Consider the following 22,957-nt stretch of genomic DNA (forward strand, 5'->3'; position numbering starts at 1 on the left):
GGCCATCTTCCATACAGGAGAATTATAGGTCCAAAGGAGAACTGCCTTATTTGTGTATTTGTTTTTGCTCATAATATGTACTTGAAGTGTCCTTAAAACGACTGCATGTCATGGTAATCAATGGCAGCAGTTGTAGAGTCTATGGAAAGCAAAGCATGCTCAAGTAATGGGATGTGATAAATGGGAGCATGGCCAGAATCTGTCTACAGCTGCGATGTGACATGGACTTGCTGACAGTGCTATCAAAGGAGCGGAGAAGACGCGGCGTATAAAGCAGGCGAGGGCAGATTACGTTGTCGGTGTCTGTGTAATGGATAGGCTGGATGTGGTATGGCCATAATGAGAGCGCCGCTAGGAAAACATAGCGGCAATTTCTGATGATACGTACCCGGCATAACCAATGGTGACCTCTAATCTCAGACCCTGGCCAGTCCACAAGCTGCAATAGGATATCCCCTGCTGCAAAAAGGAAAATAACTGATTTTCTGTGATATAGCCATGTGTTGTTTTGATTTCTTGTCCGGCCACTTGCTGCGTTTCTTATCGAAAGCGGCGCAAAATGACAACAACTCAAAACAGTAAATTCAGCAATGTGTTGGCAATTTCAAAAGCTTTATTGCCATTGTCAGTGAACAAGAATCACTAGGAATGCGTTCATTAGGTCCAATACACAACAATGGATAATAAAAAAAAAAAAAGTAAAATATAAAATGAAAGTAAAATACGGTTTTAGGAATAAAATAAATTTGACTATAGATATAAAAACATAATAAACAGAAGCGTAATATATAAAGTATTGTTGAAGGGAGTCCACATTTTTCAGTTAACATGCATCCTAATGAATAAGGTAAAACATATTAACATAACTATAATGAAAAGCTCTGGACTGTAGTAACGAGAATGTATTAGTTTGGTTTAGTTTAATGTTTGCTTGATATGCTTTTTATCTTTTTATTTTACAATGACACACCTTTCTTCTGTTGAGCACATTTCTTAAGAACACTTTTGCACAGTACTATATATCAAAAAAAAATTACACTGTTGACACAGCCTTTTGGAAACAATGCATCCACTCTGCGGCAAAGTGTCTGCCTTATCCACTGATCCATGAATATCAAAATGATGGTTTGAAGCACATTACAGTGAGTAGAAAAGATAAATACAGTGGCTGGTATGAGGGTGAGCTGACCGAGGCAGAAAAGCAGCCATTATCAAATGCAAATTTCTCCCATTTATCATAGGCCTTTCCATATAACCGCCATGTTTAGCCTCGCACCTCTTTGCCTTATCTCCAGCAAAGTACCAGTGCAAATACTGATACTCTGAGGAGACGGGAGAACTGCAGGCTCAACTTAGACAATAGAGGTAAATATTATTGTACTAAGCTTATTAACATGGGAAAATTAGCTTTATGACTTTTACTATCTTTACAAGGGTTGTTATGAAAAAGGTAGTAAAGTGCTAAATAAATAAACCATTCACATTCATGCAAAAAAAAACACTAATAGAATAATTTCCAAGTGAAGCTCAAGAAGACAAAGTTCTATTTTTGTCCCTCTAAAACATCGCCAGTCCTGTGTCATCACTCCCACAAATAGCTTCCATTGTGCCACAAAGAGCAGTACTCCAAAACAACAGAGCAGAGACCTCCACACTTCCTCTATCAAGCATTCAGCAGCACACTCTCCTCTTCTAGGCTCTTATCAGAAGGAAACAGGAAGAGGAGAAAGGCTATCTCCATCCTCAGGCTGAATAATCTGGTCCAAGATGAAATACGAACAGGCCAAATCCCCTCCAAGCATTTGAAAGTTCAGAATGAGTGCAGATAGCAAATAATGTATTGTAAATGGAAGTTTCATATTTATAGAAAACAACAGGCCTTAAGACAGCATTAATGTAGACTACTGTATGACAAAAGGCAGCAATAATCCAACAAATACCATCACAAAGTAATAGGTCACATTCACAATATAAAGCTAGCGTACTCGGTTTAACTGGGGACCAAAGTTGCAACATTGCATCTTTCTCCGAGTTCGTGTTCACAAAACACTTTTATCAATCAGACCAAATGTGTGGAGAGATCCCTTCACCCCTCGCCTGTAGGGGCGCTGTGTACAATATCAGCCAAAGGAATGACAAATAAACTTGAAGCAGGACTTTAGCAGTGTTAGGATTAATTATTTGACCCAAATGTGCACAACCTGCCCCAATGTGTTCAAATCACTGCAGTTTTATGAACACAAACTGTACGGGAAAATATGATTATTTCAGAGCTTTTTACCGGCTGAATATTATGGTATTTATGTTTGGTTCCATTTAGCTTTAAAACATTGTTATTCTAAGTATAATCACTAGATATGGTGATATATTTTCACGTGTTCATCCTGACGTGCAGTTGTGGCGAGACCGTAACCCAGATTCTGGAGCCCAGAACTAACCCTAACCCTAACCTTAACCTTAACCTTAACCTTAACCCTAACGCCTAAACCTTAGTGTTTAAACCCCCCAAAAAATGTATTGTGCCAAAAGCAGGCGTCGAACTCAGGATTCCATACATGCGAGTCCGCATCTCTAACTGCTGGGCCAACACGTTTTGTAGACTATTTACCGCAAGACAGAAAATCTCTCAAGAATCGGGGTTACGGTCTCGCCACAACCGCATGTATCATCCTGAGCCTCTTGTGTGTCTCACTTCCTGGTTTCGTTCCGCTCTCTGGTTCGTTTGTGTTCACAATTCTGATGAATCGCACCAGAGTTCGATTCTATGGGACCGAGACTGACCTTTCCACCCGGACCAGAGTTTGCTTCTTTGGTCCGGATCAGAGTACGATTACGCTTTCACAATTACCCAAATGAACCGAACCATCCGGGCAAACAAATCCTGATTCGAACCAAAAGTGCATTGTGAATGAACCTTAATGCTGGTTCCAAGAGCATTGATTCATCTCCATTACAGCACTGGTCTGGTATCAAAAGAACTTAAAAGGTACTCTTAATTGCGAATAATGGAAGCTAATGTTCTTGGTTCAGAAATGTGTGAGAAACTCCGGCATATTCTACAGTTTAGGAGGAGATTTGACAAAAAGGCAGGGGCCAAAATGTTGCGTTTATCGGTCCAAATTTGTATAGCCCACCTGTACTCTCAGTAGCAAATACTCAAGCCGTCTTGAGTGAAGTGTGCCATCTGATCTCCCCAAAACTCCTTCAATCTCTCCCCTAGTGTTTTTATGAGGTGAGGAGCCTAATCCTGTTTCCCACACACTGTGTCTCCATACTAGACTCTGCTCTGGGCTTTCTATATTACAATTACAGTACCTTGTATTTTACAAGAGTTAACTCAAGCACGAAAAGGGGGAAACTGGCAGAAAGTAGTGCCAGTGTAACAGAGCTAATGACTTTTTATTGGTTTTATTGAGCACTTGGCACTTACAATAATGAAAGCAGCGCTACAACCAGCCAACTATAAGACCACCATATTTTAAACTAAACGATTGTACATTATTATATTTTAAAAGTATATATACACAAAATGTATATAAAAACAATTTTAAAAATATATATGGGCACTTGATGTGATTGCGTTATCACTTTAATCACTTTCTAAATGATGTTTTTCTACTTCCGAGATTCATCCCAATAGTGCACAAAAGTGTCTTATATAAATTACACCTTGGTTTAGAATAAAGCTGTGCTTTTTTGTTTGTTTTTAAATTACCGTCTTAATTAATTGCAGTCTTTGTCACAACCATAATATACACATATTGGTTAATTAATTTCTGATTGACCGAGACAACGTGTTAAACTCTCTATTTTAGAAACCTAATCTCCAACATGGGCTTTATGAGTAAAAACTGACATATCTATAGTTAAGAACTTCTCCGACAAAAATAATCATTACCCCGGCACATGTTGTTCCCAGATCGCTTGGCAGGCACCGTGAGCATAAAGCCCTCCTCCGTCAACTAAACCATTTACTCCATTATCCGCTGACAGACTCCACGTCGCTGGAGAAAAAGCTGTCGGCGCGTCACAAAACACCACACTTCTCCTGGCGCGGCGGAAGCGAGCGGTCGAACTCAACGGACGATTGTTTTTCAAAGTCACAACCTGTGTGCTGCCTATTCTGAAATCCAAGCGCTTCACACTCGTTTAATTTTCTGTTCTGACAGCTGTTCAGGCCAAGAAAACCCCACACGCACTGAAAGCTGAGATTGAAACGCTATTGATTACAAAAAGGTGGAAGAGAGTGACTGCTTATGATTGCTGTGATCCCCGGATTGGTTTTGGTTTTAGATTTCGCCAACAACTGCTCTAAGCCATACATAAAGTGCACCTTGGTTTAAAGAAGGGAAGTGTAATCTAACACCACTAAAGACTTCTTTGCTTACACAGTTGATACTGGTGGAGTTTAAGCCGCCGCTGAGGTTATGGGGCGTCTCGAAGCACTAAAAACGCATAAGGAACATGAAGGACACACATGTGGCTGGATGTAATCTCGTGTTCAATCATTTTAGTACTCTGTTAGCCGTTTGGAGTTTAGAGTTACTGAATGTGAAACCTCAAATTACATTGTAGAATGTTGTTGATAAAAAAAAGTTTGTTTTACTAGTGCATACAATGAGGTGTGGCTGCTTGAAAAAAGATCGCACAACTTTGATGTAAACGATGTGTTTGGGACTTCCTGGTTCCTGTGTGTGCTTTATGTCAACAAGTCCCAGTGAAGAAAGGGAAACAACACTTAAAGCTTTCATTAAAGGCTTTGGAGCAATTGCCATTCAAACAATGGTATCAAACTCCAAGAGGAAAAACAATTGTTAAATGAAAAAAGTCAAAAGTCCTCTCTGGAATGGCCACACTATATTTTGATTGTGAATAATTGTTAAATGGTGATATTTCTTCTCGCAATAATTGTAAAACTAAATTGTGATATCGTGACGTCCCGACATGGCATTAAAAAAATACAGCAAATGAGGAACTGTGATCATATATTGCGCAACTATTCCGCAGTCATTTCATGTGGGCAGCTCTTTGTTGTTTGCTCATGAAAAAGAACGTCACGGGAAGTAAAAGACAAACCTCACTTAAGTCGAGCTCCTCAACCACAGACTGAAGTCCGCTCTGAGACAAAAGGGGGATATGTTTTCATAGTCATTCCCGCCGGGACCATTATTCATTTGTGCTTCTTGCGGAGGGGAGTGTGCCACGATGGGGGTCACAGATGTTAGGATACATCAGTCAGACTGAAAGCCACAGGATGCATTCTGTTTTAGCGCCGCCGCTGCTGCTGGTGCTACTGCTGCTGGTGCTGCTGCTACTGCTACTGCTACTGCTGCTGGTGCTACTGCTGCTGCTACTGCTGCTGGTGCTGGTGCTGCTGCTGCTGCTGCTGCTGCTGCTGCTACTGCTACTGCTGCTGGTGCTACTGCTGCTGCTACTGCTGCTGCTGCTGCTGCTGCTGCTGCTGCTGCTGCTGCTGCTGCTGCTGCTGCTGCTGCTGCTACTGCTACTGCTACTGCTGCTGGTGCTACTGCTGCTGGTGCTACTGCTGCTGGTGCTACTGCTGCTGCTACTGCTGCTGCTGCTGCTGCTGCTGCTGCTGCTGCTGCTGCTGCTGCTACTGCTACTGCTACTGCTGCTGGTGCTACTGCTGCTGGTGCTGCTGCTACTGCTGGTGCTACTGCTGCTGGTGCTACTGCTGCTGCTACTGCTGCTGGTGCTACTGCTGCTGGTGCTGGTGCTGCTGCTGCTGCTGCTGCTGCTGCTACTGCTGCTGGTGCTACTGCTGCTGGTGCTGGTGCTGCTGCTGCTGGTGCTACTGCTGCTGCTGCTGCTGCTGCTGCTGCTGCTGCTGCTACTGCTGCTGCTACTGCTGCTGCTGCTGCTGCTGCTGCTGCTGCTGCTGCTGCTACTGCTACTGCTACTGCTGCTACTGCTACTGCTGCTGGTGCTGCTGCTACTGCTGCTGCTGCTGGTGCTACTGCAGCTGGTGCTACTGCTGCTGGTGCTGGTGCTGCTGCTGCTGCTGCTGCTGCTGCTGCTACTGCTACTGCTGCTGGTGCTACTGCTGCTGGTGCTACTGCTACTGCTGCTGGTGCTACTGCTGCTGCTACTGCTGCTGCTGCTGCTGCTGCTGCTGCTGCTGCTGCTGCTGCTGCTGCTGCTGCTACTGCTACTGCTACTGGTGCTACTGCTGCTGGTGCTACTGCTACTGCTGCTACTGCTACTGCTGCTGGTGCTGCTGCTACTGCTGCTGCTGCTGGTGCTACTGCTGCTGGTGCTACTGCTGCTGCTGCTGCTGCTGCTGCTGCTACTGCTACTACTGCTGGTGCTGCTGCTACTGCTGCTGCTGCTGCTGCTGGTGCTACTGCTGCTGGTGCTACTGCTACTGCTGCTGGTGCTACTGCTACTGCTGCTGGTGCTGCTGCTGCTGCTGCTGCTACTGCTGCTGGTGCTGCTGCTACTGCTGCTGCTGCTGGTGCTACTGCTGCTGGTGCTACTGCTACTGCTGCTGCTGCTACTGCTGCTGCTGCTACTGCTACTGCTGCTGGTGCTGCTGCTGCTGCTGCTGCTACTGCTGCTGGTGCTGCTGCTACTGCTGCTGCTGCTGGTGCTACTGCTGCTGGTGCTACTGCTACTGCTGCTGCTGCTACTGCTGCTGCTGCTACTGCTACTGCTGCTGCTACTGCTGCTACTGCTACTGCTGCTGGTGCTGCTGCTGCTGCTGCTGCTACTGCTACTGCTGCTGGTGCTGCTGCTACTGCTGCTGCTGCTGGTGCTACTGCTGCTGCTGCTGCTGCTGCTGCTGCTGGTGCAAGGCAATTATTACTAGGTCAATATGGCAAACAAGGACTGAAAAAAATAACATAAACCTCACATCAATCACTCTGACGGCCGTTTACAGACAAAACAAGGAGTGTTTGGGAACGGCTTTAGTTTTAATCTAAAATATTGTTTATGAGACTAATCCTGATGTATTAGCTGCTTATAAACTCATTTGAATTCATCTTCTTTTAATCTATCCTGAACAGGAAATTAGGAAAATGCAAATTTTGCCATTGCATTTTATCTGACAAGCACTGTGATTACAATTAGATTTGAGTTTGTTTAAGATTTTATCCAAAAAGTTTTCAGTTCACATTTTAAGCATGTCCAGAAGCATTAACATTTGAGATAAGAATAAGATATTAAAATAACTGCTATCACTTGTTTATAGAAGTCTAAACTATAGATCTTAAGTTTTATACAGAATAAAGAAAGGCTTTTTTGAGGTTTGTCACTTAGATAATTGCCATTTAAATCTGATCACGCAGCTCTACTTTCACCTCCTTTTGAAACCAGCATTAAAAACGTCAGAGAGCATGTTCAATGACCCCGGACAACTGCCACAGGACTAAAGAACTGAAACATCTCCTTGAAAAAATTATCTACTTTCGCCATCTCGTCTTCTTAGCGAGAGCACTGCGTGACGGGTAACGGGATTACAAGGTCAAATGTCAGATAAAAAAGCTCCTTGTGTTAAACAACTTCAGCAGACGAAACTGGGAAAAGATAACCGACTAAAAAGGGAACACACTTTGAAGGATGTCGACGCTTTAACCTTTGGACCATCACTCTTTTGGGATTCTCGGGCAGAACGCAAACCATTCTTGATCCTTAAAAGAGGACAGCGTTTGATGAACAACCGGCGAGGCCAAAACCTGTGATTGGTATTCAACCCTCTCCTGTCTGAGTGCGCTGGACCAGAACACCGTGTCTCTGCCCCGAGTGTAAATTATCACGGTGACGTTGATAAATACGGCACACAGTCGGTGGATGCTGAACTTTTGGCGTGAGCGTGAGGGTGGGATGGGTCACGCGGTGTAATCTGTCAGCGAAGGAGATGCGAGCAGCGCCCATCCTGACCCCCACAGTGTCATGGTCAAACCCACAGGCGAAGGTGATGGATGAGTGTGGAGGCGTCTGTGGCGGGCTACCACTCAGGTGCAATGCAAAGAGGACAGTCGTCTCCATTTATAAAGGCTGGAGTGTTTTCTTCAGAACATAGAACATACAAACAAAACGTATATATACATTTTAAACATAACCATGCAGTGCCTGGGATGTAACGGTCTTCACTCCTGCACCTGTCAATTTTGCATATTTGATTTCCTGTTGCCTTTTGTGAAACCCCTCATAGACACAAAGGAGCTCCGTTCATACATCCACATGTCCCTTTGTTTTTACATGGTCAAGCAGGGGGTTATTTACTCTTTTGAACTGAAAACATTAATATTTAACCATTTTAAAAGCTGTTATAACGACCACGTGTTCCGACACAAAATAGCTTACACTACAGCAGGAAATATGGTTTATATGGCCACAACATATGATCTTGGTAATGAATAACTGTGTCCTGCTATTGACCGAAAGTTGCCTGCTCGGTCCAGTCTCGGGACAAAAGCGCGTTGACGGGCGGCGGGGCGCAGACCGGCACCGCGGCCGTTGTGCGGGACAAGTGCGGGACAAGTGCACTTTAAGATCGGGGGGACGTTGGCAGCTGGACAACAACAACAACAACATACATACCTGTCATCGTAGCAGAAATCCGCACCCAGCGTGTTCAAGTAGAGACCCACAGCCACCGCGGTGCACAACAGCTCCGTGAACATCTCTCCGGAGTCCGATCAGCGGGTCAGACACACGCGCGCGCGCGGGGGGGATTTCAGCACCAAAGTCTTCCGTTCGTCGGCGGCACGGCTTTCCGCGGGGGACAGACTAAAGTTTGCCATGGTTCCTCTAGCCCACGGTCGTTTCCCGAGGGGTCCCGGGCGTGGACGGGCAGAGCTCGGAGCGCGTGAGAGTCATCGTGAGAGTGGCATCTTGGCTGTGCCCTCCCCGCGCGCGCGAGCATCTCTGAGCTCTGGCACCGCCGCGAGCCGAGCGGAGAGGCGCGTGTGGAGTCAGGGGCGAGCACGCATGCGCAGTGCCTCGGCTCTGCAATAGAAGGAAAGGTGATGGCTGAAGTGGACGTTTAAACTGTAATGTAGCAGCTTTGCATCTCTCTGCTCCATTTAATGATATGCATGAAGCAGACTGCAGGCCTATGTTGTGTCCGAGCAGCGCCGGTAATGGCAAGGCAAGGCAAGTTTATTTGTAGAGCACATTTCATACACAAGGCAATTCAAAGTGCTTCACACAGCAGGAAAAATGCATTAAAATCTCAAAGAAATTACAGAAACAGAAATACAATAAAATTAACTAAATAAAAAATAAATAAAAAAAACAAAAAAACACCTAGCCAAATCCTGTCCAGCCCTGTCCACCCTTGTCCAGCCTAATCATGCTTTTATTGGAATATAGCCTAGTTTAATTTCACCTTGGAGAGACAAAGAGACCACGAGAATGGACTGTTTAGCAAGCTTTATTCGTGAATTATTTGGCGCTCAGACCCCGGCGGAAGACGTTGCAATCATGGGCACTCCATGATCTATTTTTATTAGATGTCTCCCCCCGGAGCCTGGAGACTGGTGGTGGTAGATGTTAAGAGAAGGTAGAGGATGAGGGGAATGTAGAGGAGGAGCTGGTCAGGTGGTGGGTCGCAGTACGGTTTGAGCGGCCGAGCCATCAGCCTGAGCGCTTAAATGCGACCGCCTGGTGCTGATTGGGAGCAGGGACGAGTCACTTGAGAGCGTTGATTGGGGATGAGGAGCAGGTGCGAGGGCCATGGTACAGACGCCCCCTGACCTTTCACCCTACTTCTTGGCCGGGAAAAACTGCAAACCTCTTTGGGATAAGCGCAGAAACCTGGGAGAGTCCATGGTGAAGGAGGGATCTGACTCTCACAGACGGACAGGCGGACGCCGCTTGAGTGCGATGATAGCGCTGGGGAGAGGGGTCCTTCCATGGTGGCCTTGACGTAGATGGGTGGAGTTAGGTCTTCCGGCTGAATTTACGCAGGCTTCATATGTGGGTCAATAATGTGTGTCCTACATTAGGTTAATTCACATCAGTTTGACAAATGATGTGCAATATCTGCAAACATCTGGAAAAAGCAGCCTAAAACATAACTTGTTCGTTGAAGTGTGCAGAAGCCAAACCAACTACTTGTGGGTATAAATACAGTTGAACCAGAACAAAGCTGAATACACTTTACATATTTATTGTAGTAGCTGCGTGACAATAATTCCCCATGTGTGTGCACCTGAGAATGACCCCTGAGAAACACATGCACAATCTGCCCGTATATGCACATCATAAATCATAGTAATGGAGACTCCACGCTGTGAAAAATGATATGTGCACAACTCCACTGTAGCTGCCGGTGCAATATATTGTCATGTTAATCTTTGAACTGTTGGTTTGTTCAAAACCACACATTACTCAGGTGACCAATATGGACCATATAAAGTAACGTGAAACGCATAAACAACTGTCAGGCAGTTGGCAGCGTATGTCTAATCTACTGTGTAGCAGCTGGAGCATTACTCCTACAGTCATGTTTTAGAGTAGCAGTTTACCTGTTCTTATTTTACTATATTTCTTACACCATATAAATGTGTCATATCGATAGCAGCCTGAGGTGTAAATAAAAATTCCACATTTTGTTGGATAGCTAATATCATTGTTGTTAGAGGACACTTTGCCGGGATAAAGGTGGATATCATGTTTTCACCTTTTGATGAAAGTCCACCTCTAAACCATGTTGTCATCCAGTAACGTTAGTGTGAATCCTGGCCGGCCTCTCTGACCACCAGCTGGACCGAAGTGAGCCTCACAGCCAGAGCTCAGGGCAGACAGAACAAGCAGATGGCAGGGGGGCTATAAAGACCATATTTACAGAATGAGCATTATAAACAATAGTTATTACACTGCACAGACATTAATTTCATGTGTGATAGAAACTATGTGTTGGAGAGGTAGTAACACAGGAAGACGTGACAAAATACTTGTAAACCACGTAAATACTTGGGGAAACAATGTACTTATGTTTCCATTGTTTAGTGGTGAAACAATGGAAGAGTGATACATGTGTACTATGTATCATTAATTACAAATGCAGGGTATTGCAATTACTATTTTATTTGTTAGATAATTTAAAATGCTATGTATTTGTTCATTTCAGATAGCAACACTTATATTATGGGTTTGGATTTAGAGAATGTGGCTTTATGAATGTGGTATTTGCCGAGGAGGTTGGACATCTTTTGGTTTTGATGCATGAAATGAGTGATAACACGTTCTTCCTTTAAGGTTATTGTATTTTGAGCGTTCTGTGAGAGATGTTGTTCCCGTTTCGTTACCGTGTGGTGTTAGGGCAGGAGCTAACGATGATCGGGACAGTGACGGAGCAGTGTGGCTTTAGGTTACGACATCACACAGTCTGCACAGGCCTGATTCACTTAACAAAGCTCGACCTTTGACCCCGGGAACCTGTTGGAGTATTTAGGATGTTTTTACAAGTGACACATTGTGGATCACTTGTGCTCTCATCTCTGTCAAAGTGTAACAAATGCCATTGAGGAAAGTCCCTGCATGATGGATCACATGTGATGGACATGTGACTAGTTATGGGGGACATAAAGGGGTTCAAATATTGGTATGGGTGGTCTCGGAGGGGTTTAAAACAGATGTCCGGTTTTGAAAATGTTGCTGATATATGGCACCAATATTTTTTTCTAAGATACTCCATTTGTTTGTCTTTTTGGACAGTAGTAGAAAATCTGAATAGAAGAGCAATTAGACTGTTAAAAAAGACAGATGTTTGTTCAATGATGCAACGAGCTATTCATTTTACTTTTTATTCCTCTCGTTTAATCTTGACTCTGGGCACCAGCAGGGGGTCGGTCCCTGAAGGTCCATGTCAGAGATGCTCTATATAAGTGTGAACAAATGTAAGTGTGCTCATTAAAGTACAGAGGAAATACATGTAAATAATAAACAATAAACCTTATTGTTAGAGGGTTCAGCACATTCTCAGATATTCACGATCTGTCTTTTTAAAATTCATTATAAAACCTAATAAATTATTAACAAAATCTGTAGGTGTGGGGGGGTTCCCAATCCAAACAGTGAAACACATTTGCTCTGACGTTTTCCTTTTTCCTGTATCAAGGATGTCCATGAGAAGCACTGATGCTGAAAGGAAATGCATCCGTGCTCCATGTCCTGCTCTAAATATGACAACAGCTTGAAAGGACATGCTTTATTGAGGCTATTTCTGTTCTTGAGCCTTGGTCACGCAACAATTTTACAATCTCCTCTTAAGTGCATTGTCAGAAAATGAATGCTCAAGAACAAATGTCTTACTCATCGCTGGAGACTACTTTCTTGGTTATAATTGTTGGTGAAAATATTCATTAGTGCTGGTATTTTATGTGTGAACATTGAAGCATGTAATTTTGTCAAGCTTTACCATCAAAAGATCCCACAAATCATGAAAATAAACTGAAGCATTTTACATCCCTGGATATATAAATTGTGTTTGTTGGGATGTGAGCAGACCGGCCTGTGAAAGCTAAACATATTCCTTTATTCATCATTCATTCATGTGAGATTAACAAAAAACTCCCATCAAAGGCTTCACAATGTGGGAAAAATATCTATTATAACTGCAATTACATTTTCCATTTATGTTTTAATAATAGGATTCTGTTCAAAGTTCACATTCAAACACACACAGGAGAACTGACAAACTACTCAAAGGACTACATGTATTTCATTTGTACAGATATGAATTAGTGTTAGCAGAATAAGAGAGAATATTTATGGAGGAAATGATGGTACTTCAAAAAAAGACCTTTGCGATTGGCTGATTGCGTTCAATCAAAGGGCGATTTCAGTTCGATTGCTATTCATCTTGCCGACGTAGACACCGGGAGTCTAAAAGATGAGCTATAGATGCGCAGAGGGCGGCGATCGAGACAAATAACAGGGAAAGGGAAGAAGTAGAATAATGTATTTTTAACAGCGAATTGAAAAAGGTGCTTTGTATACCGACACTGGAGGTAAAAAATAACAATAACATCTTTATTGTCAAAGTTGTGTTGTTGTTTGTAGGAAGATATCAATCGACTCTCATTAAGTATTTGTGAAAAAAACAAAGAAATCACCAAGAAATGATCTTTCCAGATTTAAATTCAACTCTGCCCAAAACCTCGGCGCAGCCCTAAAACTACTCAAGCTCTCTGTGGTCAAAGACGTGCTTCGACCAAGTGGACTGGCACAGGTTTTCCACTCGTTTGCAGCGTGTGTATTTGAAAAGCTCAAGGTAGAAAACAATAGATAAAACATAAAAACCACATCATTTATTCATTCTCAACATTGGATGAAACAAATATTTGCTTTCTAATGCGGTTACGATGACCCGTTCTGTTTCCATCTAATACACATTTTATCGAGGAAGTATGAAAAAAAAGAAGACAATAATAATGATGAAGTCAGTGTCTGATTGCTTACAGCCACTTCATCTCTTCTTCTTGAGTCCAACCACAGCGTAGCATCTCGGTGAAAGCAAAGGATCAAAGAGCTGAACCAGAGCCGAGAATGAGACGTTTTCCTACAGGATGACAAAAAATCCACATAGAATTGAAGAAAAAAAAAAAAAAAGGCCTGCGGTTCTTTTGAAATTCTAACTGATATTTTCTCCAGAGACTTAACATCTGTAAAAATATTGTGCCAGGTGTACTGCTGTCAGCGTGTAGAAAGTGTAAAATAACCTCTACTTTCTCAGTTGGTTGATGCTTTTACCGTACATATTAACCTAAACTGTTCTGCGGTTTGTGACATGCATTAAACTAGAACAATAGAGTCTAATTCAAGTATGTACAATATAAGCGATGATTTGAAGTTTATGAAAAGGGTAAGGATTAAGGGTTAGGAAAGGGGTTAAAGTTAAGCTAAATGGTCAAGTTTCGAAACAAGGTCGAGTCATCGCTTGCGTCCCTCCCGACTTGAACTAACCAATAACACGATATTCAACCGTACGATGCCTACCTGTTCTTTGAGGTAGCACAGACGATCTAGAAGTACTAAACCTTCAATGCACGGCGCCAGGGTCACTTTTAGCTACAGAGGGAAGAAAGCCATTACATAACCATTTTGAATGAATTGATTGGTTCTATTTTCATGTCAGAAGAGGACATAGACGGGCACGAACTATGCTGAAGGCTTCGAGCTCATTCATTCGCAGCCTGTATTCGTCGTGGTAACCTTGGATATCACTGTCGGAAAGCTTCGTCTCATCAAGGTCCAGCCTTTGCAGAGCTCTCCGCACGTAGTCCACAAATGATTTAGTCTTGGAGTAAACATTGCCCACTCGTTTTTCACTGTGGATAAAACACATAAATGCATATTCAAATTCAGTCATTTAACAGTTTATGTACTGTGCCAGTTACCAACTCACATCAAATTTTATCAATCAATCAAAGGTTAAAAATACTTTAATGAATCCTTGTGTGACTTAATAAGCTCCACTTTTATTACTCAGCATCCTTGTAATCTTAATAATTGAACTTAAAGGTCACCACAGCAAATGCAAATATGTGGCTCTGCTGAGAAAATGTTCCAGTGTTAATATTGTTGCAGGGCTGTGCATGTGCAATTAATTACATGTTTGTGATTTTTGTGGTTTCTATTGGTCAACGGCATCCTAGAGACTTCTTAAACCAGCAGCCAATCAACAATGAGTAGAAAATATAGTTTGAAGGTGAAGTGTCTTGCCCAATGATACAACAAGAGTATGCACTACCACCGCACTGTAGAACCTGGATAAACGTCACGCTGTAGAACATTCCAGGCAAACAACACCCACCAGAAAAAAAGTAAAGATAAATAAAATAAATAAAATAAATAAAATAAATAAAATAAATAAAATAAATAAAATAAATAAAATAAATAAAATAAATAAAATTAAATTGATTGCCTATGAATTTAAATCTGAAAAACCCTCTCCAGGATAGTGTTCTTTAGTCCGTAGCACAGTACCTTTTAAATGATCCGTAGTGGTCTCTGAGTATAACATGCAGTACAGCCCGATAAAACAAAGACTCCATTGCAATCTGAACAAAAACAAACAGATATCAGACAGTTAATTGGATGAATATTTTTCCCAGGCACAAACAAATAACGGCGTATCTAGATTCAAACTCCAGTTATAACCTCCGAACAACAACTAGCGAGACACAATCAACCTGACTGCGATTGCATTAATATTCATAAACATTCCATATGAATAGCAGCAATATCATTTATCAACTTGGCATGAAGGTCTGCGCTGCATATTTTGAATAAATATATGAAGCTGAATGACTGATTGCATTAGATTTACAATAATGTTAATCCTGACCTCATTGTTATTTTGAGTTATTCAAAAATGGTGCAAGGTTATAAGTACACAATTAACTGACATATAACAAAAAACACAACTAACTCACCCCTTGGCCATGTGAAAATCTCTCCAGTGCCTGTGAGTAAACAAAGCAACATGTTCAGTCACAAAGTCATCTGAACGCCTAGTAAAAAAAGACGATAAAATGCATTGTTCCGTACGATGTTTTCTATTTACAACTGCAAACTTTGGTAGTGCCTTAACCCATGCCAGAGAAATGCAAATAATCAGCTTTAATGATGTGACATTTATAGACTGATGTTCCTTTGGTAGACATAGTTAGCGTGTTCTTAAACCTCACCAGGCACGCAGACATCCTGGCATTTCTTCCACAAAACCAGGACTGGTCACGAAGGTACTGACTCAGAGGAAATCCATTCACCCTATGTGATCCCTCTAGAAGAAAACACACGCGCACGCGCACGCGCACGCACACGCACACGCACACACACACAAAGTTGCATCAAACCCCTTTATATAAATATCAAGTATGTAAAGGTCAGAGACACAAATGGTCTTAATTAACACATTTAAATGCAGTTTCACAGTCTTGAACATGGCACGCACACACATTTCAATGGGTTTAGTGGATGGCGAGTACTTGACAGCCCGGCATCCTCTTATGTCATCTCTGAATGGGTCAGTGACAGAGCAAGCGCGGTGAACCCAAAGGGATACGGATGGAGGAAACACTAACAACACATGTGCTGCCGTTTCCAAAAAAAAACTGCACAAAAAATGCTGAGTTCAAGCTTCACTCTTTGTCTTTCTTTGTCTCTTGTTTCTGTTCATTTTGTTGGTCCAATATTCTTTGTGACGCTCTCTCTCTCTCTCTCTCTCAATAAATGAATCACCAACTCTTAATTGTGACTAGTATATTTGGTATAGTTTTACAAGACCCAGAGTCACGGCCCAATAGACAGAACACGAAACACAAAGTATAGTGTCATGGAATAGATATCATCCCAAGTGTATCTGGGCAAATATACAGCCCCTGGATTATGTCTCGCACACTTATCTGAGAGAGGATGGCGTCTCTGTGAGTAAACAGTGTCAGGTTGAGTGATTCCAAAAACCTTTAAATATCAATCTTTCTATTAAATTGTTACTTCTAATGCATTTTCCTTAGTGGCTTAGTGGTTCTAAAGCTGTGTAAGTCACTATTGCAACTGGCGTCACTCTCAGTCAGTATAAACAATTATTTTTGAGAGGGTTATTGAATTATTTATTAATTATTGATTATCGTTATTGATTTATTCTATTTAAAATGTTTGTTTTGACTTAATTTATGCACTTAAGACTTGGAACTATAGGCCTAACATATTTCATATCTGGTTCATGAAGTAACAATGCATGACTGCAACTAAGTGACTGTAGCTAGGAAACACTATTCACAAAGTTTTGAATAGAAGAGAGTCATGAATATAAGCAACACGTGTTTATGCAAATATGAAGTTCCATAATATGTTATTTAACTAATTAATTAAATAAATTCCAGCCTAAACTTACTTTAACACACACAAAAATCCTAGAGGCAATTTTGTGTTTTCCCATCCATCCATTTTCTACCGCTTGTTCCCTTTCGGGGTCGCGGGTGACTGGAGCCTATCCCAGTGACTTCGGGCCTTAGGCGGGGTACATCCTGGACAGTGGCCAACTTGTCGCAGGGCCAACAAACAAGTGTTTTAAATGTCATAAAATTACTACATTCATTTGATCAATTTTATACCTTTATAAACTCAAAATCATAGAACTACTACTGCTTGACGCATACATACAACATATTTATTTGTTTATTATTTTAACCTTTACTTGCCTATATGAATACAAAACTCCATTATACTCAAAAATGATTATTCTAAGTAAAGTTTGAGCCACCTTCAGGGTTAAAAAACATTATCTTGAATTTGTCATGGCTGCTTATGCTGCGTGGGCATAGTTACGTTACCTTGTGCCGCCGGGTCAAACTCTTCAGACAGTAGGTGATAACAGCAGCCGACACTGCAGACTGCAGTTAGCTCCGTTTTAGCCACAAACATCCTCAGAGAGCTGGGAGCTAAGTCCCCACAAGTGTGCAGACCTACAAGGACTGCAGCCTGGAACGATCGCAAAGAGATGCAGAAGTCACTCATACTGCACAACAGACACAAGATTATCTAATTACATACATTATTTGGTCTGTATTTTTGATATTCCCTTGAGATGTATCAACTAATTTTCAAAAAGGTCCATACGTTGGGTTGTCATTTTTGTTCTGCTCACCTTTAATTCACTGATTAGCTCTCGTAGCTCTGTTTCTGCAGTAACATAAGATGTAATTGGTGAAAACAAGGGGCCGTCACTTTTACTTGTGTTTTGGGCTTTTCTTTCTAAATTCTCCCTTTTCCTCTTCTCTCGTTCCGCATTGGTCAGTTGGCTCGAAGAGACTCTCAATGACGTTGTCTCAATCACATCTAAAGATAATGCATTTAAAAACAAGTCCTCTGCCGTTTCTTGGTCTGTTTCGTCCGGCTCCAAATGCTTCTCTACAACATTAGACAAATCCTCTGATGGTGGTGGTGTTTCTGTCGTTTCCACTTCTGTTCTTTGGTCAGTTTGTGTTACGATGTTAGACTTTATTTCTTCTTGTGGTTTGTTCCTTTTCTGTGCTTTGCTGTGTTGCTGGAAGGCCTTGGAGAACTTTTTCAGTTTCCGGTCCCTCTCTTGGGCTCCGTGGGTGTTGATACTGGAGGAGTCAATACCAAACACCTGAAGGCAATACTGCATCGATAAGAAGGAGCTCAAATAGCCCTTCCCTGACCCAACATCTATGATCTAAGAGGAAGAAATACAGAACTGGTTATCACTGATTAAATGGCTACATGGAATTTCTGGGTTACCTGTTTGACTTGACATCCCCGTGCCAAATGAGCTACAACCTCAGACATACACTGGACTTCATGGGACTTCTTAGAGTTCATAAATTCGTCTGTCTCAAGTGCAGCACCTATTATAACAGCAGAGGATTTGAACCAGTTCACATATTAACTGATAATTATCCGTCTGATTTTCACACCTGCATTTTCTGTTGAAGAACCGGAGTCTGAGCAGATCTGCCGCACAGACAGTAGCAGCTCCTCTCTGCTGAGACAGGTGTCAAGGCCAGGAAGAGAGAGCATCCTTGCTGCGTTCAGCATTTCATGGATATTTACCAGACGGTGGGATTCAGGGCAAAATCCAAAAGTGTCTTGACGTTCCTCTACAAGGGCAAAAATATTTAAGTTTTCATGCATACAATTATTACCTACCAAACAAATATTACTTAGGATGACCACCTTAAATTGTAGAAAAAAAGTTGTTGACTGTGATGGGACATGGAGGGATGGACTCCAGAAGTTTAAGTTCATACATAACAGCTGCCAAAATACCATATGATTTTCAGTTTTTATCAGTTGTAACAGAAAAAGAGAGAGTGGAATGTGGAATAGCGGAATAGATGGCAACATAAAAGCACCACCCAAAACCCCCCCCCACAAAAGTCTTGATTTCTCTAAAAGGAATATATATATATTATTGTGCAATTCTTGTCGCATCAACGAAGAGGTGGGACAATCTCGAAATAAGTGGGACTCAGAATATGAGCCTGAATGCCTTAGGTGGTCGCCCTAATAATACTTATACTTTATAATACTTAAATTCTATTTGATTTACCATCCTCCTTGCATGTGTGCGCCCTCTGGTGGACAGCTGACAGCACGTCGTCTGGAGCCACGGCCATGAAGCGCTTCCACACGTCGTGCGTGTAAAACTCCACAGTGTGAGCGTTAGCGATGCTCAAGGCAACAGCTAGAAACCGCTGGACTTTATCTATCTTCTGTTGAACGTGGGTGAGGCTCGATGTAGCGGGCATCATGTTGTTTGTATTTTTAAAGAAGACTTGTGTGAGACATGTCAGCAGTCTTCTCCTCCTCAAACCTTCTAGGCACAAGTAGTCGAACATGCACACACCATTGTTTGCATCTTTATATATTTCATCATACGCAAACGTCCAAATAATTTTGAATATTATGGCTATTAATACATAAATCAAGCTTCAAAAGTGAGATAAAATTATACTGGTAATGGCAAAGTTAGTCATTTGAGTCTCAATCTACCTTTAATGTCTGTTTACGTCATCAACACGCGCCCGTTTCACGCACAAGATTAAGTTCCGCGTGTGGATTGTAAACATTTCACTTTTACCGTTCGCACGCGTCCGCAATCGGGCTAAAACAAGAGAATGAAGCACAAAGCCTTCGACGGAAAGGGAAGTAATCCAAATAAATCTAAAATTATAACAAGTGGTGGTGGAAAATTCAAGAAGAAATGGGTCCCGCAACACAAGTATGAAGGCAGTGTCGGGGAAGGTAAGTCGAAAGAGCTGCAATGATATTTGACATAAAATAACTTACGTGTTCTACGAATGTGTCTTATTCTATATTTGTTCTAGGTCAAGGATTTGCTTTTAAGAGAATGCAGAAAACAAAGTATGAGTACGCCAAGCTGCTGCGGAAGGAGAAGAGGAAAACCCCAGCGCCTAAAAATGTGTTTAAAGACGAGTATCCGGAGCATCTCAAACATCTTTATGAAGCCGAGAAAGAGAAGCTGAAGAAGGAAGCTTGGACCAACCGATTGAACAGGAGCATACTGAGAATGAGAGACAGGGAAGAAAAAGAAGAAGAAGAAGCGTCATGTGAGGCCGATGCTGCAGCCCAAATGGACTTGAACGAAGAAAACCCAAGTCCATCTGAGGAAACTGAACCTAAAGCTGACACTCAACAAACAGAGCCTAGTGGAAAGGAGGAACGGATGAGGTAACCCTAACCCCCATCGCCCTGACCCCTATTGCCTCCTGACCCCTATTGCCTCCTGACCCCTATTGCCTCCTGACCCCTATCGCCTCCTGACCCCTATCGCCTCCTGACCCCTATCGCCTCCTGACCCCTATCGCCTCCTGACCCCTATCGCCTCCTGACCCCTATCGCCTCCTGACCCCTATCGCCTCCTGACCCCTATCGCCTCCTGACCCCTATCGTCCCCTATCGCCTCCTGACCCCCATCTCCACATGACCCCCATCTCCCCCTGACCCCCATCGCCGCCTGACCCCCATCGCCGCCTGACCCCCATCGCCCCATGACCCCCATCGCCCCATGACCCCCATCGCCGCCTGACCCCCATCGCCCCCTGACCCCCATCGCCCCCTGACCCCCATCGCCCTGACTCCCTGTTCTAGGGCTGCAACAATTAACAGAATAGGGTTTATTGCCATTTGTCAATGAACAAAATTCACAAACATAGGAACTTGTCCTGATGATTCGATACAACACAAACAACAAAACATTGAACAATTAATACAAACAATGAACAATAAATAGCTACCATATATATATTAAAATAAGTAAGTAAAGTTAAATTAAGGTTAGAACTAGGCATAATCTTCAGGTTTTATTTGACATCGGATCAAAACAAAAATCAACCATCACTATGGTTTTTTTTTTTTAACTTGTCAACTAATTGAAAACATAATTGTGGATTAGTTCTAATATTTTAAAAATCGAATTATTTGTTTTTTTGTAGCATTCCTCTGAGCAACAGAATGAGAAAGAAGATGTTGAATAAAACGTCACATCAGAAAACACAAGAAGAGTTTGAAAGAATCCAGGAAAATCGAAGAAAGAAACAAGAGGTGAGGACATTTGTTTAAGTTAATCATCTTCGGTTTGTGTGTCTTTTCTACTGAAGCGTCTGACCTGTTTGCTCACTTCCAGGAGTACCTCAAGAACAAGCAGCAGCGTGAGGAAGCCCTGCAGAAGTACAAACAGAAAAAGATGGAGACATATCAGATGCTCTCCAAAAAGACAAAGAAAGGACAGCCCAATCTTAACCTCCAGATGGAATATTTACTGCAGAAAATTCAAAGGACTGATAAATAATGGCAAAATATTCCATGTATTTAAGGCTTTTTTTCCTTTTATTTATGATCTCAGTCTAACAAATCAGCAACGATTAACCTACATAACAAAGATATCAACACATCAAAATGGCAATAAAATAATAAACAATTGATCATTTTTAATAAGTAATCCACTTTTCTAAATATTCTTTCTCGAAATCTCCACTCACCATATTTTTTTAAACCATTTTTTTTCTTGTTAAAAAATGCCACAAATAACCTCAATTTACTATAGAAATAATATTTGACTTTTAATTATTGCCAGTTGCAGACCAATTGTGATGACTACGTTCTACTGTCATCTGTGTTATTGACAATGACTCTTGGATGAGAGTCGAAACGTCTATTTTTTTCTAATTGAGTCCAGATGACTACAACTGAAGCTTTTTCTACATCTGTGTAAAAGGCAAATCCAATTGATGATAATGATGTCAATCCCTAATAAATTGTACAGACAACTGCATGAAATAAGCAGAGAAAGCGTGTCTTAAATGGTTCACCACATAAACACAAACATGGCTACACTTTTCATCTTGTGTTATGTTCAACAACACACTGCTCGACTGTCTTATCATCACTCATTTATCATGGCCCCCAAGATGATGTAGTAAAATATTAAAGATCAAATCTCTTTGTTTTATTATAGTTTACATCCACCTGTTTATCAAACCCAAATATTGCAAATTATTAGAGTGCTAGTTGACACATGATTGGTTTTGCTTATTTTACAAACTGGCTTGAAATTAGATACTTAAAAATGATTTTATGCTTGTTTTTTCTTAAAACTCCTGTTGTGTCACCATAGCTACAGTACACGTGTTGCTCTATTAAAGGGCTGGTTGTGCAGCCCCCCTCGTCAGGAGCAGCGTCTGGACGGAGGCTGGAACACCTCGGGCTGCTTCCTCCTGACATCACATGGTTGAAGAGTGACTTTTCAACATGAAGCAAAACTTCACAAACCAAGATCTGGACCAATGTGCTTGAAGTGGGTTCACTGAAAGGCTTGAGAAAGACCAATTCTCGAGGTACGTTTTCCCTCCTATTTTATGTTACATTTTATATGACAACTGTTTATTTACTACTACATTCTTTTTTGCATGTAATATCAAGCCAAGATGTTTAGTCAGTTTTGTTATTGTTGTTTTAAGCAAGTCCTAATACTAGAATTTGTGCTTGTTTCTGTGTAGTAAACATTGTGTTAATTATTCAGTTTTAAGTAATTTAGGTAATAATTTAAAACAAAGTTCACACTTGGTGAAAATGACCTTCTGTCATCTGCTAAAGTGATATCTGCAAAACACAGCAAACGCCTTAGCAATAAATGAATTCACTTTTATCCTCTTGGCTCCCACGGTCCTACAGGCTTTACACTGTCATGTGCTCAGTATGGATTGGTATTAGGATAATCCCCAGCTCTGTGTTTACGATACCATTGTGAGTTGCTTGTTACAAAGTTTTCTACAGTGTAACGTGTGTTATGTTGAGATTACTGAACTAAATCATGTTAAAAATGTCAAAAATAATGGAACACTGTCATGCCACTGTAAAATGTCACTTTTGTGTCTCTTAGGAACTGGAAGCACGTATCTTCTTCCACGACCACCACATTTAAGTAAAATTA

At 41.8% G+C, this 22,957-nt stretch overlaps 3 protein-coding genes across 3 annotated transcripts in view; 1 reads left to right on the forward strand and 2 right to left on the reverse strand.

Annotated features, from left to right (window-relative positions):
- The window catches only part of LOC140368154 (protein O-mannosyl-transferase TMTC2-like), a 34,578-nt gene extending 25,831 nt beyond the window's left edge, over nucleotides 1-8,747 (reverse strand). The window contains exon 1 of the mRNA XM_072455067.1: nucleotides 8,566-8,747. Within this exon, the coding sequence (XP_072311168.1) occupies nucleotides 8,566-8,648 (83 nt within the window). The 5' untranslated portion in view covers nucleotides 8,649-8,747. The remainder of the gene's footprint in view (nucleotides 1-8,565) is intronic.
- Nucleotides 8,748-13,394: 4,647 nt separating this feature from the next.
- mettl25 (methyltransferase like 25) lies at nucleotides 13,395-19,356 on the reverse strand. Its single transcript, XM_072455068.1, has 11 exons — nucleotides 19,055-19,356; nucleotides 18,420-18,602; nucleotides 18,244-18,350; nucleotides 17,627-18,178; nucleotides 17,313-17,460; nucleotides 15,666-15,760; nucleotides 15,411-15,440; nucleotides 14,962-15,035; nucleotides 14,135-14,303; nucleotides 13,972-14,043; nucleotides 13,395-13,534 (listed from the first exon to the last, which is right to left on the reverse strand). Exons 1-11 carry the CDS (start codon nucleotides 19,341-19,343, stop codon nucleotides 13,442-13,444), a joined length of 1,812 nt encoding a protein of 603 aa, XP_072311169.1. The 5' UTR covers nucleotides 19,344-19,356; the 3' UTR covers nucleotides 13,395-13,441.
- A 113-nt stretch (nucleotides 19,357-19,469) lies between these two features.
- On the forward strand, nucleotides 19,470-21,326 carry ccdc59 (coiled-coil domain containing 59). Its single transcript, XM_072455069.1, has 4 exons — nucleotides 19,470-19,749; nucleotides 19,833-20,196; nucleotides 20,961-21,069; nucleotides 21,152-21,326. The coding sequence occupies exons 1-4, from the start codon at nucleotides 19,623-19,625 to the stop codon at nucleotides 21,314-21,316; spliced, it is 765 nt and encodes a 254-aa protein (XP_072311170.1). The 5' UTR covers nucleotides 19,470-19,622; the 3' UTR covers nucleotides 21,317-21,326.
- Nucleotides 21,327-22,957: the final 1,631 nt, after the last annotated feature.

The sequence above is a fragment of the Eucyclogobius newberryi genome, unplaced genomic scaffold (assembly GCF_026437365.1).
Source record: "Eucyclogobius newberryi isolate DKJ021-1_F unplaced genomic scaffold, fEucNew1.0.hap1 SCAF_2, whole genome shotgun sequence".
Lineage (NCBI taxonomy): Eukaryota > Metazoa > Chordata > Actinopteri > Gobiiformes > Gobiidae > Eucyclogobius > Eucyclogobius newberryi.

Excerpts from the sequence above, each read along its gene's own strand:
- mettl25 (XM_072455068.1), bottom strand. The coding sequence starts at position 19,343 with ATGTTCGACTACTTGTGCCTAGAAGGTTTGAGGAGGAGAAGACTGCTG. Across the intron at positions 17,461-17,626 it reads AGCTAATCAGTGAATTAAAG|GCTGCAGTCCTTGTAGGTCT; the intron begins GTGAGCAGAACA and ends CGATCGTTCCAG. Across the intron at positions 13,535-13,971 it reads TGTGCTACCTCAAAGAACAG|GAAAACGTCTCATTCTCGGC; the intron begins GTAGGCATCGTA and ends GTCATCCTGTAG.
- ccdc59 (XM_072455069.1), top strand. The coding sequence starts at position 19,623 with ATGAAGCACAAAGCCTTCGACGGAAAGGGAAGTAATCCAAATAAATCT. Across the intron at positions 20,197-20,960 it reads GGAAAGGAGGAACGGATGAG|CATTCCTCTGAGCAACAGAA; the intron begins GTAACCCTAACC and ends GTTTTTTTGTAG. Across the intron at positions 21,070-21,151 it reads ATCGAAGAAAGAAACAAGAG|GAGTACCTCAAGAACAAGCA; the intron begins GTGAGGACATTT and ends GCTCACTTCCAG.